Here is a 19,207-nt window from a genome sequence, read left to right as displayed (position 1 = left end):
GTGCCGGCCAATGGGCGGCCGGGATGCTGGAGCGGCGGCCCGGGATCCCGGCGCCGTGCGAGGCGCGCGGGCGGGGGTGACGGCGGCCGCCGCCATGATGCTTGTTTGCTTTCAATGAACGCGAGGGGGGCGCGGAGGCGGCGGCGGCGGCGGCGGCGGCGCGGCGGCGGGGGGCGCGGCGCGGAGGGCGCGGCCGGGCGGGCGTAGCGGCGGCCGAGACGGCGGCGGCGGCGCGCGGAACAAAGAGCGGCGGCGGCGGGGACGGGCATGGTGCGCGCTCGGGCCGGAGCCCGCGGCACCCCCCGGGAGGCGGTGGCGGGCGGCGCCCCGCGGCAGGTGAGGCGCGCGGGCCGGGCCGGGAGGGAGCACCCGCGGTCGCCCCGGCTCGTCTGGGCGGCCCCACGCGAGTGTGGGGTCCCGGGACGCGGGGGAGGCGGGTTTTTGCGGGCGCCCCGGACGCGGCCCGTCCCGAGCGCCCGCCCCGCGCCCGAACTCCTCCGCGCCCCCCCGCGCGCCGACTGGGTCTGCTCTGGAGAAACTTTCCTGCACGCCCCTCTGCGGCCTCCCCGAGCCCCCCTCCAGCCCCGCCGGGCGAGGAGCCGCCCGCGAGGTCCCGGCCTCCCGCGGGACGCAGCTGGCGGGGCTGTCCGCGGGCTCCCGCCGCCGTGGACCAGCCCGTGCGTGGGGCCGCTGCAGCAGGGAGGTCGTCTCGGGTCTGGCTGCGGCGCTGAGGGTTCCCCACTGCCCGGGAGGGGTGAAAGTTAATCTGGGGAAGCCAAGCCCCCCCCCTCCCGATTTCCAGGGACGAGCTGATCGGGCTCGTGCAGAATCTCCCTGCGCCCCTGATGTGGCTGAAGTTGTCCTTTGGAGAGGAGAGGGGGAGAGGAGACAGGGCTGGTGACGGAGTGAGGGGTGCTTGGTTCCGGGGGTGCTTCCAGACCTAGAACTTAGTTTGGGGAACTCGACTGGCGCATGTGCCTATTGACGCAAAGGCTTGCGATGCATCCAAATACGGTTTTCTGAGTGAAATTGACTGGTGGAAGGGCCTGGGATGCCCTCAGTGGGCCTTTGCCTTGCATGGGAGACCCTGGTAAGCCCCAGCTCTGTTACAAGCAAAACCATCACCATGTTTAGATCACTGCTTTCATTTCTGGATTTGGCTTTTGTGTTTTGGGGCCACCTCTGGCAGTGCTCAAGGCTTCTTCCTGGTTCTGTGCTCAGGGCCCACTCCCAGTAGGCTCGAGGGACCCTGTTGCGTGCAGGGAGTTAGGCTGAGAACAGATGCACAAGGGATAGCTGTCCTGCTGTGCTGTCTGCCAAGTCCCAGGCTCAGTGCTCTTCCGGGACACAGTTTCAGAGCAGCCCCTGCAGAGGCTAGGGGCTCCAACACAGTCGGGTGATCCACCCAGGCCCCTGGAGCAAGACCCAAGGAGTCACTGCGGTTCATTGGATTTTTTAACCCCCTTTTTGTTTTGGGGCCACACCTGGCAGTGCTCAGGGCTTACTCCTGGCCCTGCGCTCAGGATCAGTCCTGGCAACCGTGGGGAACCATGTGGGATGCCAAGAATCTAACCTGGGCTGACGGGTGCAAGGTAAACACTATCTACAGCACTGTCTCTCCGGTTCCCGTTCGTTCATTTGAGAAGGCTGAAGGTTTTCGAATCTTGTCTCTCCTCCCCATTGGTGAACAAGACAATGACAGTTGCTGAGAAAGACACAATTCCAACATATCACTGACATTTTGCAGCCCATCCATGTCCAAAGAAATTACGGGGGGTGGTGCAGGAGGGTCCGCACAGTTGCCTGGAGGTGACTCCTTGAAACATACAGCAGAACCTCCTGTATTCCAACCCTTTGAGCTTGGCACCATCTTCCTGCCACTGACAGTTGGTCAGATTCAGGGACATACGACTAAGGACTACGAATGTAGCCTGCCCACAGGGCAGAGTCTGGCAAACTCCCCGTGGCGTACCCAATATGCCAAATACCAGTAACAATGATGGGTCTCATTCTCCTAAAGAGCCTTGAATATAATCTCAGGGCTAGGATGAAAGAGACGTTACTGGGGCCTGCTCGAGGCAATCGACGAATAACAGGATGATGAATGAATGATGAATGAAGGACTAAGGACACAGTTTGTGAATACCTCTTCTATGGTATTTGTAATCTTGGTAGACATCTAGAAACACCTTTTTATTTATTTTGTTTTGGGGGCCATACCAGGCAATGCTCAGGGGTTACTCCTGACTTTGCACTCAGGAATTAATTCCTGGCCCAGCTCTGGGGACCCTATGGGGTGCTGGGAAATCTGAGCCCTAGGCAAGCAAGGTAAGCGTCGTCTCCGCTGTACTATTGCTCTGGCTCTGATTTTATTTTATTTTGTGGGTGTGGGGAGTTAGGCTCACCCCTCACTCCCTCTCAGAACCCACTTGTATGTGTCACTTCTCCCATTGTGTTGCGTTTGGCCCCTTGTTGTTACCTGACTGTGTATCTTTAAGTCCCACAGATAAGAGAGATCATTCTTTTTATTTATTTGTTTATTTATTTATTTTGCTTTTTTGGTCACACCCAGCGATGCTCAGGGGTTACTCCTGGCTCTGCACTCAGGAATTACACCTGGTAGTGCTTGGGGGACCATATGGGATGCTGGGAATTGAACCCGGGTTGGCCGCGTGTAAGGCAAGCACTCTACCCGCTGTGCTATCACTCCAACCCCGAGGTCATTCTTTTTTAAAAAAATTTATTTATTTTTATTTTGGAGCCACACCCGCTGATCTCAGGGGTTACTCCTGGCTCTGCATTCAGGAGTCATTTCTGGCGGTGCCCTGGGGACCCTAAGGAATGCTGGGCATTGAACCTAGGTCTCTGTGCAAGGCAAGTGCCCTCCCTGCTGTACTGTCGCTCTGGCCACCGAGAGAGGTCATTCTGTCTCTGTCCCTTTCCTCCTGATCCACTCAACATGATACCTTCTAGTTCCGTGTTGCTATAAATTGCATGATTTTGCTCTTTTATTTTGTGAGGGGACACCCCCAGCAAGCTCAGGACTGACCCCTTTGCTCTGCTCAGGGATCACTCCTGTCAGGCTCAGTGGACCATATGGGATGCTGGAGTTTGAAACTGGGTTTGCCATGTGCAAGACAAGCGCTGTCCTGCTGAACTATCCCTCTGGCCCTGTGATTTTGCACTTTCAGCTGCGTAGTACTCCTTCGTGTATCTCTTACTGTGATCAGCTTTCTCGATCATTTCACCTGTAATTGGAATTTGGGTTGTTTCCTGTTCTTGGCTGTTGTGCTAAGTGTGGTGGTGAACATAGGTGTGCATGTGTCCTTGAGAATGAAGCTTTTGGCCTTTGGGGGATAGATGTCAAGAGGTGGTACTGTTGGGTATATTGGTATATTAGGAACTGCAGTTATTGGGGCTATTTCAGACTCTCCTTCTGGCCATGGGCAGCTGGCTCCTGACTTCTGCTAGAGGGGTGGGAGAACTTTGCCTGCTGTCCAGGTAGTTTAGAAATGTTTGTGGGGCCGAAGCGCTAGTTTAGTGGGGAGGACGCTTGTCTTACATCCCTGGCATCCCATAGGATGATCTTGAGTACCACCAGGAGTAAATCTTGAGTGCAGAGCCAGAGCCAGGAGTATGCCTGGAGCACTCCCAGGGGATGGCTCGGAGGCCAAAAAAGAAGAAAAAGAAATTAAAGGAGCTAGAGTGATAGTACAGCGGGTAGGGCGCTTGCCTTGCACGTGACCGACCCAGCTTCGATTCCCAGCATTCCATATGGTCCCCTGAGCACCATGAGGAGTAATTCCTGAGTGGAGAGCCAGGAGTAAACCCTGTGCATTGCCGGTGTGACCCTCCTCCCCCCCCAAAAAAAATTAAATGTTTGCTGCTTTGGGACACTGCTCTATTGGGGGGGGGGGTTGGAAGGATGGGGGCAGGGAGCCATTCAGGAATGCCTCATGTGGGACTGGAGTTATAGTACAATGGGGAGGGCACTGACCTTGTACGTGGGTGACTGGGGTTCGATTTCCGGCATTCCATTTGATCCCCTGAGCACCAGGGGTGATTCCCAAATGCAAGAATTCCTCGTGAGCAAGGGATTCTGGAATCAGCCATCAAGCCGGCAGTAAGAATTTGCTTTTCCTTTGGGCACGTGAGAAGAGGGCATTGATCTGGAGGGGACTTTGTCAACGCTCCCCACGTGCTGCGGGCACTGCTCAGCTCTGCTTTCTTTTTCTAATTTTTAATATTTGGTTCACACCCAACCCCCCAAATTAGGGCTCACTCCTGGTTCTGAGCTTATGGTTCACTCCTGGTCAGCCTCGGGACCCTGTGCAGTGCCAGGGATCGAACCTCGGGTTAGCTGTGTGCAAGGCAGGTGCCCTTACTTGCTGTCCTGTGGCTCTAGCCCCACTGAAGTGTTCTTGAATGTCTCTAAGAAGGCCCTGGTCAGCTCTGCTTTGAAGGCACTGATCACTGGGGGAAAGGTGCAGAAACTTTTTGCAGGGGCGGTGGGGTATGAGCGGCGTGTGGGCCACACCTGGCAGTGTTCAGGAGTCTCTCCTGACTGCTGGGACCCTGTGGGGTACCAGGATTGAACCCAGGTCAACTGTGTGCAAGGCAGATACCTTCCCCACTGTCTTCTCTCTGGCCCCAGAAGTGTTCATTTTAAGCCCAGATGTGATTAAAAGACTGAAGGTGGACTTAAAAAAATGCTGGAGACCCCCGCATTGTATAGGAACCCCCCCATAGGAATCCTGGTAAGAGTCCTTCCTGAGCATTGGCTGGGCATGGCCCCCAAACCTCAGAAAGACATGCTGTACAAATTAAAGTGGCCACTTCTGTGTCTACCCGCTATAAATTCCAGATTTCAGTATTGACTCAAGTAATTGGGGAGAGGATAATTTAGGTTCAGCGTGGGATCTTGTGAGATGGCCTGCCCTGAGCTCTCTCTGACCTGCCCCTCTGGATTTGCCTTTCCCGAATCTATTCCTGGCTTAGGGGTCAGTCACCAGGCCAGGGAAAGGCAGAAGTAGGACAAAGGTAGGACCAGAAAATTCAAGTAATAGTGTCTGCCTTCTTGGGGGGTCCCCTACCCCGTCTGGAGACATGGGATCATTGACAGGTGATGATGGTGAAGAGTTGGTGGCAGTTAGGGTGAGGAGCACAAAAGGGCCCAGTGCTGGGGTGAGCCCAGGCCATCTGGGTTGAGATTCAGGGAGAGCCAGAGTAAAGAGAGCCATCAAAAGTGCCCAGCCTAGGTTTTGTGGGTTTTTGTTTGGTTGGTTTTTGAGCCACACCTCGAGGTCCTCGGGGATCACTCCTGGTAGGCTTGGGGGGCTAAGTAGGGTGCCGGGGATCGAACCCAGTTTGGCCGCATGCAGGACGAGCATGTTACCTCTGTACTATATCACTCTGGTCCTGATAGCCTAGATTTTGCAAGAGCAAATGGGGAAGCTAAAAAGGAAGTTAGCGAAGTTGACTCTCTTGGAGCAGGTAAAGGTACAGGCCCTCCCGTTGATCGTCGATTTGCTCAAGCGGGCCCAGTAACGTCTCCATTGGAGACCTTGTTGTTACTGTGTCTGGCATATCGAATACTCTCGGTAGCTTGCCGGGCTCTCCGAGAGGGGCGGAGGAATCGAACTCGGGTCGGCCATGTTGGCCGCGTGTAAGGCGAACACCCTACCCGCTGTGCTATCGCTCCAGCCTAAAATACTCCAGCAGGGAAGCAAGAGGATTGAGGGGTGTGGAAAATCCAGAGGCTTTTTTTGTTGTTGTTATTGGGCCACACCCAGCTTGTTTAGGACATAATCCTCCATCTGTGCTCAGGGATCGTCCCTGACAGAGCTGGGAGGCCCTAAGCAGTGCCAGGGATTGAACCCAGGTTGACCATGTGTGAGGCAAGTGCTCTGGCCCCCCTGAAATTTTTTTCACGGGGCAAGCCTGCATTTCTTGGGAGTTGGGGGGTTCTTGTCTTTCTCGTGTTTGTCTCTTTGGGGCCCAAGGATGCGGCCTGATTGTTGGAGGATGCAGGCTGACTTTGGAGAATGTCAGGATGTTTGGGAGGAAGTTGAAAGCCGTGAGAACAATGAACCCCACATGCTGGTGTGCAGGAAAGCTCCCGCTTGTTCAGAGAGCCGGTCTGCTCTGGTCCAAGGACAGAAGCTCTGATCGTGGGGCCTCTGCCTGCTGGAAGGGGGGCACTCTGAGTTTCTGGGTTCTGACTCCTCTGCTGACATGTTTTTCAAGGTGAACCAACTCTTGAGCCTCCAGGGGCCTGAGACCTGGGGGGTTTGGGTTGATCCCCGCACCACACAAAAAGAAAAACAAAAGGAAGAAAAATTGTGGGTGTGAGGGCAGAATTCTCTCTAGTCCATGATTGGGTTTTGGTTTTGAGGGGCATACCCAGCTTCCTCTGCGTCTGTGCTCAGATTTCCTTTTGGGCAGACCTCTGGGGACCTTGTGCAGTGCCTGGGATTATTCAGTTATTCAGTGTGCCACATGCAAGACCTTCCCCTCTGTACTTGCGCAAGCCCGTGATTTAGGGTTTTTTTTTTTAATTAATTTTATATTTTTTAATTGAATCACCGTGAGATACACAGCTGCAAAGTTGTTCATGATTGGGTTTCAGTCATGCAGTGTTCCAACACCTGTCTCTTCAGTGTACAGTACCACCACCAGTGTCCCCAGTTTGCCTCCACCAACCTTGCCCCGCCTCTGTGGCAGTTACTCCTCACTACTCTCTCTCTGGGCGTTATGATTTGCAATACAGGTACTGAATGGTTGTCATATCTATCCCTTATGATTGGAAGTTTTTTTTTGGGTTTGTACCAGTGATTCTTAGTGATTACTCCTGGCTCTGCCCTCAGGAATGACTCCTGGCAGTACTCAGGGGACCATATGGGGTGCTGAGAATTGGACCTGGGTCAGCTGCATGCTGTCCTATGGCTCTGGCCACTCCCCCTTAACTTCCTTTAAGTCCTCTGGCTCTGCAGTCTCTGTGGATGAGAACATTTCAAATCTAAGCTCAGGGCACCCGTATTAAAGATGATGAGTGACACATAAAAGCAAAAAAAAAAAAAATCCAGAAGGCTTATGAGGTCAGGATTCTAACCTAGGCAGTAACTGAAGGGTTCTGCACAGCTCAGAGCGGGGATGGGAAACTCTGGTGTTTTGTTTCTTTGGGGCGGGGGGGGGGGGGGATTGTTGTTTGGGCCACATCTGTCAGTGCTGAGGGCTAACTCCTGCCTCTGCTGTGGGTTCCCCAGGGGATGGAGTCCAAGGCGGCCACGTACAAGGCCAGCACCTTCCTGGTGACCTGTCTAGCATGTAATGGGCCTTTTGAAGTGGGCCAGCCGGCGCAGCCTGTAGTGGGTGTGACTGGACTGACTAGGCGGGAGGGTGCTCAGTCAGACACACATGCCTGGGTGAGTGGGGCTGGATGGACGCTGGGGAGGAGGCTGCAGAGGCACACAGCAGCATCCCTTTCCTCCCTGGCCTGCGTGGGCTCTGGATCTATCAGTCATCACCCAGCTGCAGGCCAGAGCCATGGTTCATCTGGAAGGGTGCTCGCCTTGCATGTGGCTGACCTGGGTTCAAACCCCAAGCTCCACAAACACCCAGCCTCGTGTCTTTGATGGCAGGTCTGTGGCAGCTCATGGGGACAGCAATGAAGGCCCAGGAGTGAGCCCTGAGCCCAGAGCCAGGAGTGACCTCCGAGCTTCTCTAGGTATGGGACACCACACCCACCCCACCCCGCCTCTAAAACGAAGTAAAGAGGATGGAGGCTAGGAGACTTTAGGTGCAAGGTCAGTGCCTGCCTTTTGGGTGGGAGAGTGGGGAGATCTGTCTGAGGGGTGGCTGGAGCAACAGTTTGGGGGCGGAGCCGTAACAGGGAGGGCTTGAGGGACTATCCCGGCAGGGTTCCACTCCAGGAGTTCCTGAGCATCACCCATGTGGCCCAGAACAAACCAAAACAAGGGTGCCAACTTGGGTGCAGAGGACAGGCAGGTGGCCTGAGGCATTTGGGGATGGGTTGGCTGAGGATGAAGAGGCCACATGGCCTAGAATGCAGAGCTGAGGTCAGGGTCATGCATGTGGCTCCCGGGGTACCAGGGAGATGTTGATCCGGGTGCCAGTTCTGGGCATCGGGGACTATGTGGGACTGTTTCCTTCACGGACTTCCTGGTGTTTGTTTTTGTGTTTTGGGGCATACTTGTGTTGCTCAGAGCTGACTCCCTGGCTCTGTGCTGGCTCCTGGTGGACTTGGGGGCCCCTTTGTGGTGTAGGGAATTGTGTCAGGCAAGTGTTTTCTGAGTACTGTGCATACAGCTCCCTGCTGGTGATTCTCTGATTGCTGTACCTCAGAAGTAATTTGCATTAAATTTTTTTCTCTCCTTTTTTGGTTTTTGTTTATTTTGGGGCCACACCCAAAGATGTTCAGGGGTTACTCCTCGTTCTGTGCTCAGAAATCACTCCTGGAGGTGCTCAGGGGGGACCCTGTGGGATGTTGGGGATTGAACCCGAGTTGGCCACATGCAAAGTAAACATCTTTTTCGCTGTCCTGTTGCTCCGGTCCCTCATGTCTTTTCTTCCCCCCCCCCCCTTTTTTGTTTTTGCACTATATCTGGCAGTATTCAAGAGTTCCTCCTGGCTCTGCACTCAGGAATCACATCTAGTGGGTTCAGGGGACCCTTTTGGGATGCCGGGGATCGAACCTGGGTTAACTGTGTGCAAGACAAACGACGAACGCCCTTCCCACTGTACTGTCGCTTTGACTGTCTTTTTTTCATGTCATTAATTTGTTGAAGAACCTGAGTCTTCCGTCATCATATCAAAAGTTTGATACTCTGCATCTGGCCAGCTGTATCTCTGGCAGTATTTTTCAAAATTAATTGAAAAATTCACTCAATTCCGGTGACAGATGTGCCATCAAATATGTTACATTTTATAGTAAATGTAGTACATTTATTTAGTACATGTATCATTGTAATGTAGTGGGGCCTCAAACTTGCAAAGTAAGTGTTTGTTCCATGCTGAGCCACAAGCTTTAGCTATCTTATTCATATTTTGGCTTTCAGGTTTACTCTGTGCTCTGTGCTCAGGGCTTATCACTTTTGCCAGGACTTGGGGGGTCCTACACAGAGCAAGGGATTGAACTGGAGTGGGCTGTGTGCAAGGTCAGCATCCTATCTGCAGGTTTATTTCTCTGGCCCCGTATTTGAAGTGCTTGGTTTAATCCTGCTAGGTGTATTTCCATTGGTGTGCTTTAGGTAATTTTGAACAGATCCATTTCCTTACTTCCTCTGCAGTGGTACCATATGTAGAGAGTGACCTCGTTAAGATCCACTGTTTTAGGGCTGTAGAGATAGTACAGCAGGTGGGGCACTTGCCTTGCTCATGGTCAAACAGGGTTTGATCCCGGCATCCCATAAATTCCCCAAGCACCACCAGGAGTGACTCCTGAGTACAGAGCCAGGAGTAAACCGTGAGCATCGCTGGTTGTGACCCGAAAAGCAAAACTAAATTAGTAAATGAAGGTTCCTGAATAAGGGAGCAAGGGCTTAAAGGGATCTTAGTCCGAAAGTGGAGTCTTGATGGTGCTTTCTTGCTTTCAGGGGGATGGCACGGGCAGCAGTGCTCAGGGTTACTCCTGGTTCTGCACTTAGTGCTCTGAGGATCATATGTAGTACCCGGGATTGAACCCAGGTTGGCCACATGCAAGGCAAGTGCCTTCCCCACTGTCCTGTCCCTCTCGGCCCTTTCCTTTCCTGGAGCTGAATACTCCATTTTTCTCCAAGGAGCTCGTAGTTTTTTTTCCTAGGAAGTAGTATTTCGAGAATAAAATATGGGTGTCAAGGAGGGCAGCGAGCGGGGAGCAACTGTTTGGCCCTACCCCTGGGGTGTTTGGGGCTTACTCTGGTGCTGAGGAGGAGTGCCTGGAGGTGTTGGGAAACCCTTTGGGGTGCCAGGCAGATGCTCTGACCTGCCCTGACCCGCTGTCTTCCCTGGCCCATGGGGCGTCCCTATGCGAATCCCAGATGTGCTGTGGTTTGGTTGGTTTCAAACCCTGACGGGCTTCTCCCCTTGCTCCCACAGGCATGCCCAAAGAAAAATACGACCCCCCCGGCCCCCGGAGAATGTACACGATTATGTCCCCTGAGGAAGCGGCCAGTGGGAAGAAGGCGCAGTGGGCCGAGCTGGAGATCAGTGGTGAGGCTCTAGATGGGGCTTGGGGCTTGGGGCTTGGGGCTGGGGGGGGGGGCTGGCGGGGGGGATGCTGTGGGACAGACCTCAGACTGGCATTCCGCCACCAGTTCCAGAGTTTGTTGTTGTTTTGGTTTTGTTTTATTTTTCTTTGTGCAGCACCTGGCTGTGCTCAGGGCTGGCTCCTGGCTCTGCACTCAGGAATCACTCCTGGCTGGTGTCAGGACCCCTGGTCAGCTGTGTGCATTCCAAGGGCTGTGCCTGCACAACTGTCACTCTGGCCTTTGTCTGAACATCTTGGCACATCACTGACCCAAAAAGAAAATGAAGGTTCTAGCCCATGATTGACCCAGTGCTTGGTTCGATGATTGAATTGTCTCAGCAAGTCAGTCCATATTTTTGCATGACAGGCAGTCGCTTTCCCTGTGGGGCAGGGAATTTGGGTTTAAGCTGGGAGAGATTTGTTTCTCTTCCTTCCCTTCCCCTACCCCTTTCCCCTCCCCTCCCCTCGCTTCCCTTCCCTTCTTCCCTCCTCTCCTTTTCCATTCTCCCTCCTCCCCTCCCTTTTCCCTCTCCTTCCCTTCTTTTTTTGGTGTTTGGGCCTCACCCATCAGTGTTCAGGTCTTACATTCAGAAATCACTCCTGGCAGTGCTTAGGGGACAGTATGGGATACCAGGGATTGAACCCTGGGTCAGAGGTATGCCAGGCAAGCATCCTCCGTGTTGTACTATCAGTCTGGCCCCTCTCCCTTGGATGTTGGTGGGCCCCACAGGTGGCTTACGCAAAGTGTGGAGGAGAGACAGTCACTTTCTCCCAATCCGCCTCTGCCACCCGGGACCCAGGGTTACTGGGTTCTTGTCTCGCCTTGCAGAAAAGATTTTCATGAGTAGACAAGCAGTGAAGTGAAACGGATTTTATTTGGAGGTTTTGAAGGGGGAAGGAGGAAGAGAAAGTGGGAGAGAGTTTTGAAGGGAAGGAGGAAGAGAAAGTGGGAGAAAGTGGAGAGTAACAGGATTAAGAGAGAACCCAGTTTTTTCCAAGGGTGGCGAGAGCCCCTCCGCCCCCCACACATATCCCAGCGTTAGACATGAAAACACATATCTCAAGAGGGGAGATGCAGGTGACATGTGTTTGGCCACGTGGGCGCAAGTATCACATGGGCTCGGGCAGCATACGCACACCCTTCCTTTGTTCAATGTGACTTTTATAGGGTTTTTCCAACTTGCCCCCACATGGGGCTTCTACCTAGATAAGAGTCCCTTGCTAGGGTTGTTGCTAGGTGGGTAGAATTTGGTATGACCTTTGAAACTCCTTTTCTTGACCTTTGTTCCTGCTGGAGCTGGAGGGGGGGGGGTGGTCAAGCCTTCTCTGGTCTGAGTGCTAATCGGATTAATGGAAGGAACTGAGGGTTCTCCAGTAATTTTCTTAGGTTCTTTCTGTAGAAGGGGTCCAGTCTCATCAGGTTCTTGGTTTTTTTTTGTATCCACAAAGTGGGTCATATTTAGGACTAGTGGCTTTATTACTTCCAGAAATTTCATTGCCATCATGTGGGGGGAGGGGCAGGGAATGGGGGGGTTTCCCTAACCTACCTGCCTGCATCATCTTGTTTTCTTAATTTGCTTTTCAGCCTGAGTGACTTCAGAAACACAAAATCTTACAGATTTGCTTGGTGGATTTTGATTTTGTTTTGGGTCGTTCTCAGCACATACTCCTGATTCTGTGCTCAGGGATCACTTCTGAAAGGGTTTGGCAGACTCCATATATACTCAGGATGGACCCTGAGTCAGGCACCAGTTGGATTTTTTGAGTGGTGTGGGGGGGCCACATCTGTCAGTCTTTAGGGCTGGCTTCTGACTCTACACTTAGGAGTCACTCCTAGTGGGCTCAGGGGACTATCTGGAGTGCCGGAATTGAACATGGGTCGGATTCATGCAAAGCAAGCATCCTACCTGCTGTACTCCAGTCCTGATATGATATTTTTTTAAAGGTCCATACTGAGCATATCAGTACCTAAGACATATTACAATTGTGGTAGCTTAAGTACTGATGATGGTTTCAGACCTGCACCATTCCAATATCACCCCCATCACCAGATTATGCGCTTTCCTCCACCAAGGTCTTAAAGGTACCTCCCCTTCAAACACCTCAAATCTTCCATAGTTTTCTGGACCAACTCTTCAGTTCTATTGCCTTTGGCCTTTGGCTGCTACCTAATTGTGTAGATCCATTTTTAATTATTTGGATTTGGACTCACACCCGGCATTGCTCAGGACTTCCTTCTTACTGTGCTCTCAGGGATCACTCTCGGCGGGCTCATCGTCCCTATGGAGTGCCGGCGATCCAATCCAGGTCAGCCATGTGGAATGCAAACACCCTCCCTGCTGTGCTACGGCTCCAGCCCTTACTTGTACTTGTTTTGTTTCTCTTCTAGGAAAAGTCCGAAGCTTAAGCTCCTCGCTGTGGTCTCTGACTCATTTGACCGCTTTGCATCTGAGCGACAATTTTCTGTCTCGCATCCCATCAGACATTTGCAAGCTGCACAATCTGGCATATCTGGACCTGTCCTCAAATAAAATCCGGAGTTTGCCAGCAGAACTCGGGAACATAGTATCACTCAGGTATATGGATTCCTGGCCTTAATTCTGTTACCACACCCCTGAGACAAAAAACCACAACCTTTTCTTGTTAGAACCTTCTTGATCTTGGAATGGTATCTGGGCCAGAGAAAACTGAGGTGTAGCCTTTTTGGCCAGTTTTTGGGGAAAATTGTGTCAAGCAAATAAAAAAATCAATGGGACCGGCGAGATAGTATAGCGAGGAGGACACTGACCTTGCATGGGGCTGAGGTTTGATCCTGCGCACCCCATAGTGTCCCCTGAGACAGTCAGGAGTGATCGATCAGCCCAGAGCCAGGAGTCAGCCTCGTGCACCACCAGGTATGAGTCAAACCCCCTCCCCTCACTCTGCCAAATCAAGCTGATCTGTGTTTGGTGGTTGCTGTTGTATAATGTGCTTTATTCTGACACCAAATCTGTGGGGTGAGCCAGTGAAAGCGCTAGTATTTTTACTCCTGTCTCTGCACTCAGGAATTACTCCTGGCGGTGCTCAAGGTACCATTTGGGATGCTGGGGATCGAACCCAGGTCGGCAGCATGCAAGGCAAATGCCCTACCCGCTGTACTATCACTCCAGCCCCAGTGCTAGTATTTTCCAACTTACCACTTGCTATGCCAACAAGTCTTTTCCCCCACAATGCTGGGGTGACTGGAGTCAGGATCCAGAAAACTGTAGCCATAAATTCCATGAAGAATTCTTTGCTCTTTTGGGTTTTACCACCTCCGAGTCCTGAAACCTGAACTTGAGAAAAGCTAGAACTATTCCTTGAGGGGCTGGAGCCATAGAACAGAGGGGAGGATGCTTGCCTTGCATTGAAACAACCCAGGGTTCAATCCCTAGCACCAAATACAATTCCCCCGAGCACTGCAAAGAGTGATTCCTAAGCACAGAGCTAGGAGTAAGCCCTGAACATACCCACTTAGGACTCAAAGCCCAAAAATAATAATAGGAATAATAATTAGTCCTTGAATGTGGGGTTCCAATTTTAGTATATGCTGCCGAGGAGAGCCCGGCAAGCTACCGAGAGTATCTCGCCTGCACGGCAAAGAGCCTGGCAAACTACCCATGATATATTCAGTATGCCAAACACAGTAACAGTGACAGACAGAATGTGGGGTGCTGCCATGTTGGGGAGGATTAGGAGGTGGTCACACAGCGTTGAGGCTAAAATTCAGAGCCTGCTGTCCCCAACTGGTTTGGTTTTTGTGTGACCTTCTCCAAGTGTGTATTTCCTCTTGGCTGAATCTGCCCTGGTTCCTTCCTTGGGCCTCATCCAAGACAGAGATCAGAGAGATCCTGAGTGGAAACTGGTTTCATTGGTCACTGCCGTAGGGTCTTTTTTGTTCTTTGTTTTTTGGGGGGCGGGGGTTTGAATGACTTCTTTCCTTACAGGCCACCTGAGTGGCATCTGAAAGCCAAGTCCAGCTTTCAGAATCCCTGTGGGAAATTCTTACTGCACTCTGTGGCCTGCATCCTCTCCTCAGTTCCATGGCTTCTAGAAAAAGGAGCTTCAAAGGTCGGAAAGAGAGAGGGAGGAAGAGAGAAGGAGAGGGTAGCGGGTAGGGTGCATGACTTGCACACAACTGACCTGCATTTGATCCCCGGCACCCTATAGTGATCCCTGAGTGCAGATTCTAGATTCTGGAGTAGGCTTTGAACATTGCTAGGTGTGGGTCCCAAAACCAAAAGAAAATAAAAAAGGACCTTTGCAGTTTTTTTTAACCATTTTTGACCTTTTTGGGGCATAATTATTAAGTAATATTCTATATTTAATCCAAATAAATTCACTTATTTCCTTTTTCACACTCCTTTCCTGCGTGGTGTATTTGGAAATCAATAGGAACCAATTAGAGCTAAGTTTTCTTTTCTTGTTGGGTCACACCAGACTATGCTCAGGGATCACTCCTGGCAGTGCTCAGGGGACTGTATGGGATGACGGGGATTGAACCCAGGTGGGCCATGAGAGTACACACACGCCACACATACCCCACCCCACCCCTGTCCACACACACACACAGCACACACCCCACACCACACCTACCCCCATCCCCAGCCTGGGAAACTCCTGTGATTGAACCAGGCGGGCCATGAGAGAGTACTTGTGTACACACACACACACCACACACACACACACACACACACACGCCCACAACTCACACCACACCACCCCCACCCCTGTCCCCAGCTTGGGAAACTCCTGTGGCAATTTTGGCCATGCTGTGAGCAGAGAGTGCAAGTCCTCACTCATACACACACATGCGTCCATCCCTAGCCTGGGAAACTGGCCATGATTGTGGCTGTGCCATTGAAGTGATGCTCTCCCTGGTGTCCTGGTTTTTCATCGATCATCTGACTTCTGCCTTTTTTTTTTTTTTTTTTGCATCAACAGGGAACTCCATTTAAATAACAACCTGTTACGAGTTCTGCCTTTTGAGCTGGGAAAACTGATTCAGTTGCAGACGTTAGGCCTGAAAGGTATGCTTTCCCTGTGTCTGTGTGTCTGGAGGTTTATGTGTATGTCATGGCGTCTGGAGCCCTAAGAGAGGGGCATCTCTTATTTCCCAGGAGTTTCAAGCTCCCACCTGAAACTCTGTACGCTTGTAGTGCCATGGATGTTGTCCCCTTTGTCCCACGCTCTCTCCCTGCCCCCTCTCATCCTGTCTTCCTGCCTGTTCTGATTGCCTCCAGTTTTGACCGTCTGCCCTCTTTCCATCATTTCCCTCTGCCTGGCTTCATCTTGGAAATGATTCTGCATCCTAGAAATGGTTTCCTCCCACCCTCCAATTCTCCCCCAAACAGTCACTTCTTGTAGAGTGGGGGGAAATTGAGAAATTAAACATGAGGCACTTTGGTGTTGACCAGCGTGCCCACTGTGGGCCAGAGAGCTAGAACTGTGAGGCAGGCACTTTCCTTGCCTGTGGCTGACCGGAGTTTGATCCCTGGCACTACATAGGGGCCTTGAGTACCACTAGGAGTAATCCCAGAGTACAGAGCCAGGAGTCAGCCCTGAGCACTTCTCTCCTCCCCTGCCCCCCCCCCCCCCCCCAATAAAAACAAAAACTTGACCACCATTGAGAATTTGATTACTGTGTCAGAGAGGCTGGATGTAACTGATTGCAATAAGTATTGGCAAGGGCCAGAGAGAGGACAGTGGGGCAGGTGCTTGCCTTTCACACACCCAAGCTGGGTTCATTCCCTGGTACCCTATAGGGTCCCCTGAGCCCCTCCAGGAGTCATCCCTGAGCACAGAGTCAGGAGTCACCCAGAACACTGCTAGGTATGGCCCACAAACCAAAATTCCCATGCCCCTCCAGGAGGGATTCCTCAACACAACCGGAGCTAGCCTTGAGCTCCACCGGTGCCAGCCTTCCCTTCCAAAAATATCAGGGTAAAGGTAAAGGTAAAGGCCCTCCCGTTGTTCATCAATTTGCTCGAGCAGGTCCAGTAACGTCTCCATTGGAGATTTTGTTGTTACTGTGTTTGGCATATCGAATACATCACGGGCGGCTTGCCAGGCTCTGCCCTGCCGGCGAGATACTCTCAGTAGCTTGCCGGGCTCTCCGAGAGGGGCGGAGGAATCGAACTCGGATTGGCCATGTTGGCTGCGTGCAAGGCAAACGCCCTACACAAAAAACAACGAAGAGATACATCAGTGCTTTTTCTTTCTTTTATTTTAGTTTTTGGATCACAGCCGGTGATGCTCAGAGATCACCCCTGGCTCTGCGTTCAGGGGTTTCTTCTGGTGGTGCTTGGGTTGAACCAGCACAGCAATCAACCCCCCAGGTCAGGTGCTTACAAAGCAGGAAGAAAGATTATTTCTGCAGCAAGGTTGTGATTTTGATGCAGCTCAACTTACCTTTTTTCCCCCTACTGTTTCTAGATCCTACGTTTGTTGTCAAGACTTGTAGAGTGGGTCTCGATCCTAAAGATTTTCATTGGCGGGGGAACCCTGGATGGTGCTGGGCACCAAACCCTGGTCATCTGCACATGGGCAAGGCCGTTGTACTTTCCAGCTCTTTAATTTCTGTCGGCTGATTTTGTTTTTCTCTATTTTTTTTGTTTTGCTTTTTGGGTCACACCTGGCGGTGCACAGGGGTTACCCCTGGCTCTGCACTCAGGAATTACTCCTGGTGGTGTTCAGGGGACGATATGGGATGCTGGGAATCGAACCTGGGTTGGCCGCGTGCAAGGCAAACGCCCTACCCGCTGTGCTATTGCTCCAGCACCTCTCTTTGGTTTGTTTTTGGGGCTATACCTGGTGAATCCCAGGGCTTCCTCCTGTCAGGCATGGGCCATCTGGGAGCACCACAGATAGGACCAGCAGCAGGCCCTGTGTGCTGCTGGTCCAGCCCTATGTGCTGATTCTGAAAGGGTAACTTTTGGCTTTTGGTATCAAGGTGATCTTGATACCAAAAGAACTTGAAATGTTTCCTGATCTTTTCTGTTTTGTTTGGGGAGCAGGTCACACCCAGCGGTCCTGCAGCATTATTTCTGGCTCTGCACTCGGGGATCATTCCTGACTGTGCTAGGGGACCATTCGGGTTGGAATGCCTGGGATCAAGCCGGGGTTGGCTGCCTGCAAGGCGAGCGCCCTCACCACCGTGCTCTCTTGCACCCTGATTCTCTTTTTATTGGGGCTGAGATGGTGTTAATTCTCCATATTTGATAGTATTTTCTATGGAAACAATCTGGAGTATGCTTTTTGTTTTGTTTTTCTGCTGGTAGTTCTGCTTGTTTATCAATGACTGTTCATGTCCTAATAAGCATGGAGCTTTCCAAATTATAGGGATTGAGACTTTTGTCTTTGTGTTATCTGCATTCCATCTTTTGGCGTTTTCCTCCTTACTCTTACATTAGTTATGGCTAGGCACATATTTGGGTTCATTTTAAATACTTTTTTCCCAGTCACCTTGGTGTGGTTTTCTTTTAAAACCTATTGTTTGTTTTGTTTTGGGGACACCTTGGTGGTGCTCATGGCTACTGTGATTATCGATCCCTTGCAGCCACCAATACTCAGGAGACAGTCTGGGGTGTCGGGATTTGAACCAGGGGGGCTGCATGTGAGGCAGGCACCTCCAACTGTCTTTGCTCTCCCACCCTGCGTATTTCAAGATTTCTGTCTATTTTGTCTGCCTTGACCTGGCCTGGCTCCTGTTAGGATGTCAGGGTTGGGGTGAATGGGTCCCCACTGGCTTCTTGATTGTGCTGCTGTCTAACTTTTGATGCTGGGACATATGAAGCAAAGAGCAAACCCATACCACCCCACTCTGTGTTGCTTGGACTCTGCCATCTTCCACAGGGGCTCCTTTAAGGGAATGTTGGGACCCAACTGATAGTACAGCGGGTGGGATGCTTGCCTTACATGTGGCTGACCCAGGTTCCATCTCTGGCATCTCATATGGTCCCCCAGACCTTCACCAGGAGTGAGGAATGATTCCTGAGGATAGAGCCAGAAGTAAGACCTGAGCACTGTCATGTATGGCCCAAAAGCCAGATTTTTTTTTTTTAAAGGCAAGGTTGGGGTTAGAGCAATAACACAGTGGGAAGGTAGTTTATCTTGTATGCATCTGACCTGGGTTTGATCCCTGGCTTCTCATAGGGTCTCCCGAGCGCCACTAGAAGTGACCCCTGAGTACCACTGTGTGTGCCCCCATCCCCAACCCAAAAAAAAGAAGGAGAAAAAGGAAAATATTTCTCCTGCCTTGCCAGAAGCTACTTCTCATGTTACTTTCTGGCCCTTCCTTCTAAGTACTTTCCAGATCTTTTTAGTTTCAGGGATGTTTGGCACGTCTTGTTGAAACTTTAATCTCTTCTCTATTCTTTTTTTTTTTTTCTGGCCATGAAAACATGAATTTGACAGGCACCATGTTCCAAGAAGCAAGCAGACATTGGGCAAAGTTTCCCACAGGATCTCAGCAACATTTTTTTAGTAATGGAAATAGTTGGGGTTTTGTTCTGTTTTGTTTTGGCTTGGTTTTTGGTTTTGGGGCCACAACTTGGCAATGCTCAGGGCTTAACTCCTGACTGCGGTCAGAGATCAGCACTCCTGGCGGTGCTCGGGACTAGAGATTGAAACCCAGGTCAGCTGCATGCAAGGCCAGCGTCCTCCCCACTGTGTTATCGCTCTAGCCCCTGGATCCTCTGACCTTGGAATCAAGGCATTCCCCCAGAGAGTCAGACATGTCTTTCTCCCATTTGGGACTGTGGCCATTCTTGGTGTTCTAGTTCTCCCTCTTTTTCCTTCTGTGTGGAACCAATCTTTTCCCGTTGCCCCTGCTCTCTCCCTCTCTGTTGTTGCCTAGTAGTCTCTTGTGGAAGGGCGTGATGCCCTCCAGAACACATTGAACCCTGCTTGGCAGACATTGGAACCCAGCTCTTCCAGATTTTA

General features: G+C 51.7%; 1 protein-coding gene across 1 annotated transcript in view; it reads left to right on the top strand.

The window, feature by feature from the left end:
* Window positions 1–252: 252 nt before the first annotated feature.
* CNOT6 (CCR4-NOT transcription complex subunit 6) overlaps window positions 253–19,207 on the top strand; it is a 29,437-nt gene continuing 10,482 nt past the window's right edge. Inside the window, exons 1-4 of the mRNA XM_056115457.1 lie at window positions 253–336; window positions 10,096–10,209; window positions 12,636–12,822; window positions 15,209–15,294. Of these exons, the coding sequence (XP_055971432.1) occupies window positions 10,098–10,209; window positions 12,636–12,822; window positions 15,209–15,294 (385 nt within the window). The 5' untranslated portion in view covers window positions 253–336; window positions 10,096–10,097. The remainder of the gene's footprint in view (window positions 337–10,095; window positions 10,210–12,635; window positions 12,823–15,208; window positions 15,295–19,207) is intronic.

The sequence above is a fragment of the Sorex fumeus genome, unplaced genomic scaffold (genome assembly GCF_029834395.1).
Source record: "Sorex fumeus unplaced genomic scaffold, SorFum_2.1 ptg000029l, whole genome shotgun sequence".
NCBI classification, from domain to species: Eukaryota; Metazoa; Chordata; class Mammalia; order Eulipotyphla; family Soricidae; genus Sorex; species Sorex fumeus.
This window is presented reverse-complemented; position numbering and strand designations above follow the sequence as displayed.